Here is a 6230-nt window from a genome sequence, read left to right as displayed (position 1 = left end):
TGATTATAACCCGACAGAATTAGAATTCCTGGGAAACCTTTTATCTCTGCATGTGTTATTTTGGGATCTGGGCAGTTCTTGAATGAAGCGTATTTTGTAGATTCAGTACTGAGAAATTTAATTATTTCATCATTCCGAAACAGGTCAAAGCATTGAACTGAAGACAAGCTTTTGTATTCACTGTGATAACTCTCAGGAAATAAAGCATTATCACTTTGCAGATCCTGCCTCCAGATCCAATCTCTTATTACAGTTTTTGAGATCTGTAGCTTTGCTGTTTCACCTGGAATGACATTTCTTGGTTTATCATCACGAGAGCAATAAGTCTTAAGTTCACCACCTAACATGTTTCTGTTGGTAAATACCACTTCTGCACCAGCTTAAAGTTGCCTTGGTCCAAGTTTATCTATCTTTCCGCTCCCATCTTCTTCATCAGAATCTTCATCCGACTTTTCATTAGCTTCAGGAGGCTCAATAAATATATCCACTGCATCTTCTCCCTCCTCTTCCTCAAGAACAGCCAGGATTTCATGCACGTACAGGCCTCTGAGACTGTAGGAAACATTATATTGACTTTTCTGCCTAGCAGAAATATCTGCAAAATGCAACTAAAAATTTTATTTGGAACCATCATAATGAACTGTATCTTGTGGTTCAACAATAACATAGATTCCAGCATCTTTAACATTATAATTAAGCAAAAGTTAAAATTGTGTGGTATATTGCTTCAGAAAATAGTACTTACTTCTTATTCCAAGACAATCTTATTCAGAAAAAGTCTTCAGTGAATGAACTACCAGGCACTGTCCTCTTCCTGCTTTCTACTGGCAGACCCCCCCACTTAAATTTCAACACTAGAACTTCCTTAACAGAGATATATACAACAATAGGCATTTCAAATGCATGCATTGTTGTTAACAAGAGAGAACAATGGTAGAATGTTATGTGACATACGTCACACTAGGCAGAAATGCGTTAAAGAATATGGTACTGTTTTGCCAATAACTTTATTTAAATATGATTACAACTGACATTAAAAAACCAATTTAATTTAAGAAGTGGTCAATTGCATTTGTTAGCTGACAACCACTGGAAAGAGTACCGAACGACACATCTATCAAGTAGGCATAAATAATTGTTTAAACAATATATAACAACAATTTGTTGTCATTTAAAGTGACTGCACCAGTGCAAGAGTGTTGGCTTACCTACTTATGAACAAGCCTTTTATTTGTTGTTATTCTGAATGATCGGAGTATGACCAAATGATTGTAACATTTCTTTTATTTAAAAATGGTTGTTATATGTTAGTTTAGTTCGGAAACTGGTCAAGTTGAGTCAAAACCATGCCTGTAGAACATAAAAATTAAGTACATTTTGGTGAAGATGGACTCCAGCCAATGGAGAACCAGCCAGTGACAGAACACTGCCGGAGTCAAGTGCGGATGGACACTGAGTGGTGTATTCAAGGGAGAGATTCAGGTACTCTACGCGATGACCTTCAAGAAGGTGGACACTTAACGTCAAGTTCTGGAAGAAGGCAGACCCACCTGTGGTAGCAGTGAACAGCCGACACAATACTTTCGAAGGGCCTAACTCTCTCAAGGTTGCATGTGCTCCAGTACTGAATTCTAACTTTTCCACATGCATTATAGACTGAGTTTCTACTCATTACCTCTTGCGTGTTATTGTCTAAAGTGATGCACTGAACTCCAAATTATTTTCAGCTGGTGAATATTTCATGTACTGTGATTACAAAAAGGACTTAGCTTTCAGGAATCTTGGATGACCGTTTAGCTTGAGGATTTTGCTACCATTCTCTCAACGCTCTTAACAATACATTACTGCACTTAATAAGGTTGTTTTTGTCTGTATTATACTTAGTTAATGTAAGACCACTTTGTTTATTGGGCACACACTTTTGCGAATAAACATTATTCAGCATAATTCTCTGGTGCGAACTGGATCAGCTACAGACGTTACAACAGAACCTTTAATCTTCCTGTGTATTTTATTAAGTCGCAATTCTAGCCAATGCATATAGACTATTTGGCTGCAGAATCACACCTATAGGTTACCATTAGCTACTGCACTCAAACAGATGTGTGCGACTCAACTCTACAATACTAACAGCCTATTCCTTTTCAACAGAACCATACATGAAATACATCACAGAAATACTGAGGTCCTGAACTAAAAATTAAATGTCTTTTGCCATACTGCTATGACAGATAAAAAGTAAAACGTGGTCGACACCCCGTGCGTTGTTCACTAAAATGACCGATAACTCAGATGGCAAACACAAACAAGAACATAAGTGGTTAAAAAGAGGTCATTTCATCAGGAAACGGCAGACCGTCAAAGGTTGGGCACAATGAGCACAATGTGGTGGGAGAGTATCACTTAGCAAATGGTGATGGCTTAAAAGACAGTGTCCAATACACAACCTAGCTAAACTGATCTCCTCAAGGTGAGAGGGCTGAAAGGCGGTAATCCAAGCCACTGGGAGAGACTTAATAACCCAGAGCATGTTCCAATGAAGGCAGAATTAGTGGTATTGCCAAAGTGACACCAACTGTTGACAGATGGCAACACAGAGATTATCAGAGGGAATGTAAGAATTGGTGGCTGAGGTACGAGGACAGCAGCCTTGGCAGCAGGGTCAGCGGTCTCACTTCCTGTCAGACTGTCTTGACCAGGAACCCACATAATCATCATAGCAGCTCCATCAAGAGTGAGCAAGTGACAGATTTCCTGGACCCGTTGCACTAAGGGATTGACAGTGTACAGCACACAGAGGCTTTGAAGGTCACTGCGAGTCACAGCAGATGACGCAATTGAAAAGCTTGTGACACCAGATGTACTCCGTGGCCTGATACTATGCGAAGAGCTCTGCTGTAAATACTGAGCAGTGTTCCGGAAGCAGATACCGAAAAATAATGATGATTTAGGTAAAGGGTGCTCGACATCATGGTCATAAGCGCCCTGATGAAAAGTCAGCATGCAAATCTATTGTGTGGAGATGAAGGCTGCCCACATGCGGAGCAGCCCTTCCCCACCAATTTACTGGTATCGGTAACTGTGAGGATGGTGGGCAATTCTCCTGCAAGACTGAGGGCTGCCCTAATATCAGTATATAGGACACATGTAGCTACAATATACTGAATTGAAAGTGGCACACCACAAACTTCACAGAGTGGTGAACCCGCAGGCCGGAGGAGGAAGCCATGTGTTAAAGGGCTATGCCCAATGCGCCATCTGATAAGCAGATCCTCCTTCCAGCAGCGAGGCTGACATGAAGTCTGCCATGCCTTTGTGGTTGATTTGAGCGACTGCAGTTTGTCGTCTCCCACTGACGCATGATGCACCTGTCAGAAAATGAGATGATCGTGTGCAACGAGATGGGACATTAATGGGCAGCACCATCCCAACAAGCTTCCTTGGTGGCTTTGTTGGCCATGTCGTTGCTCTGTATCCCAATGTGGCCAGGTACCCAGCAAAAGATCACCTCCTGGCCACGGTGTTGGACCTGCTGTAAGGAGTTATGGATGAGCTGAATCAACGAGTCTACTGGATACAATTGGTGAAGTGCTTGCAGTGCACTAACAGAGTTGGAAGAGACAAGAAACGTTGTATGGTGATGTTTGTGAACCCTCTCCATTGTCGTCAGAATGCCATACGATACTGCATCATAATTTGTAAATTGTTCCACAAGACACTCTTTAAAAACCCTATCAGGGAACAATCTCTTGCTGGGATCCATCTGTATAAACAATGATAAAACTGTGGTACATACTTAAAATGGATGAAAAAGTTCCCAAAAGATTATCTGGAGTACAAGTTTTCTTGTACTGTGTCAAGCTTAAAATCACTTTGGACCTATGAAGATGCCAATGCAGCAATGCGTTCCATCCCTGGCTGTGTATTTTGATGCCTAAGAGCTCCAGTTCCTCCAAACTGTCTGTAGCATGTATCACAAATGGTTTGGTCACATGGGGCCAATCCCTGAACAGCCGTTCAAAGGTGGGTTAGACCACTGAACTAAATGTCAATGACTGAGGTGATGCTGAGATTTTCAGTGCCTTTCGAGTGTTATGCCAGGCCCAAGGTAGTCCCTGAGGGCCGGCAACCCATATTACACCACAGAGGACAGGGTTGTCTATGTCCAAGGCGTACAAAAAGCACCATGGTAACACCAGCTATTTGCATACAAGATAATGGAAACAGACATTCCAAGCACTACTTCCTGCAAGGGGGAGCTTGAGCCACAACCTGCAGGAAGTATCACTACACCAAAACCTGACTGACTGGAGACAACTATTTAGGGGTTAGAACAAGCCCCGAAGTTCAGTTCACTCTGGATGCCGACCTTGTGGACTTCGACAGCTGAAGATTACATCTTTGTCTCTGAATTGGACTTTTCCTAGTGTGTGTGTGTGTGTGTGTGTGTGTGTGTGTGTGTGTGTGTGTGTGTGTGTGTGTGTGTGTGTGTGTGTGTGTGTTTGTGGAAACTTTTGTTTGCCTTAATTAGGAGACTTTTACGGGAATCATTATTGTTACCTTTCTTTTGTTGTTCTGTCACCAACCTTGTAAACTTACAGAAATGAAAGTTGTGTTTGTGAAAAATTGCGAATTGTCAGTCACAACATCAAGCGAAAAAGGATATGTCGCTGAATCTGTAGTGAGATACTGGCAGAAGTAAATCTGTGAGGACCGGGCGTGAGTCGTGCTTCGGTAGCTCAGATGGTAGAGCACTTGCCCGCGAAAGGCAAAGGTCCCGAGTTCGAGTCTTGGTCAGGCACACAGTTTTCATCTGCCAGAAAGTTTCATATCAGCGCACACTCCGCTGCAGAGTGAAAATCTCATTCTGGAAATATCCCCCAGGCTGTGGCTAAGCCATGTCTCCGCAATATCCTCTCTTTCATGAGTGCTAGTTCTGCAAGGTTCGCAGGAGAGCTTCTGTAAAGTTTGGAAGGTAGGAGACGAGATAGTGGCAGAAGTAAAGCTTTGAGGACCGGGCGTGAGTCGTGCTTCGGTAGCTCAGATGGTAGAGGACTTGCCCGCGAAAGGCAAAGGTCCCGAGTTCGAGACTCTGTCGGGCACACAGTTTTAATCTGCCAGGAAGTTTCTGTAGTGGTTGTTCACCAGCCTCTGCACACTGGTCCAAAAGGCTCCAGTCGATAGCTGAATGCCCTCATGATGGACAGCATCAAACATCTTGAGGTAGGAAGGACAGGCTGATCTGCAGACCACACTACCATAATCTGAACATGATCAAACAAATGCCCGATAAAACTGCAGGAGATGGGACATGTCAGCTCCCCATCTTTTTCCGCTAAGGCATTTCAAAATATTCAATGACTGGAAACCCTTTGTTCAAAGTCTTTCAGGTGTGGGGGCCAAGTTAATGTTGAGTCAAGTAATAAACCCAAAAAGCACACAATGTCTTGAAAATGTAATATATTGTCACCCATTGTGAGCACTGGTTGGTTAAAACCTCAACAAGCATGGTTAAAATTGACACATGTAGTATTCTCTGGTGAGAACCGAAAACCTATTGTCCTGGCCCAGGTTTCCAGCCTCCTATTGGTCAGCTGTAGCTGCCTAAGCATTGTTATAAGATCAGAGGAAGAGTAGAAGACTGCAAAGTCTCTACAAACAAAGAGTATTTGAGAGGGCTCCTGACTATGGAGGACATGCCATTGGATAGTGATGGCAAACAATGTGACACTGAGGACACTGCCCTGGGGGACCCCATTCTCCTGATCATAGCAGTCAGACATGACATCACCAACAATGTATCAAAAACGCTGGTCCTGGAGAAAGGATTGGATGAGAAGTGGCAGGCGTCCACATAGTCCCCATTCATGAAGTTGTTGAAGGATATTGTACCTCCAAGTAGCGTCACAGGCTTTTTCAAGGTCACAAAACACAAACCCAATGGTTTCAGAATAAGGACTCCTATATTGCCATCTCCAGCAGAATTAAGTTGTCAAGGGTGGAACGGTAGCACCTGAAACTGCACTGGGAGTGGCTCTGGTGACCTCGGGGATTTGAGCAGCCATATGAGGCGGCGGTTGACCATGCGTTCAAGAGTCTTACCCATACAAGTGGTAAGGGCTACACTCCGCTAACTGTTAGGGGCGCTATGGTCCCTGCTTGGTTTTCAAAATGGAATTAATACTGCCTCCTTCCAAGTTGTAGGGTACTGTCCATCAAACCACATCTGA

General features: G+C 43.2%; 1 protein-coding gene across 1 annotated transcript in view; it reads right to left on the bottom strand.

Annotated features, from left to right (window-relative positions):
- Positions 1 to 380: 380 nt before the first annotated feature.
- LOC124545873 (zinc finger protein 99-like) overlaps positions 381 to 6230 on the bottom strand; it is a 168089-nt gene continuing 162239 nt past the window's right edge. Inside the window, exon 4 of the mRNA XM_047124833.1 lies at positions 381 to 608. Coding sequence (XP_046980789.1) covers positions 381 to 608 — 228 coding nt within the window. The remainder of the gene's footprint in view (positions 609 to 6230) is intronic.

Source organism: Schistocerca americana, chromosome 8 (assembly GCF_021461395.2).
Source record: "Schistocerca americana isolate TAMUIC-IGC-003095 chromosome 8, iqSchAmer2.1, whole genome shotgun sequence".
NCBI classification, from domain to species: Eukaryota; Metazoa; Arthropoda; class Insecta; order Orthoptera; family Acrididae; genus Schistocerca; species Schistocerca americana.
This window is presented reverse-complemented; position numbering and strand designations above follow the sequence as displayed.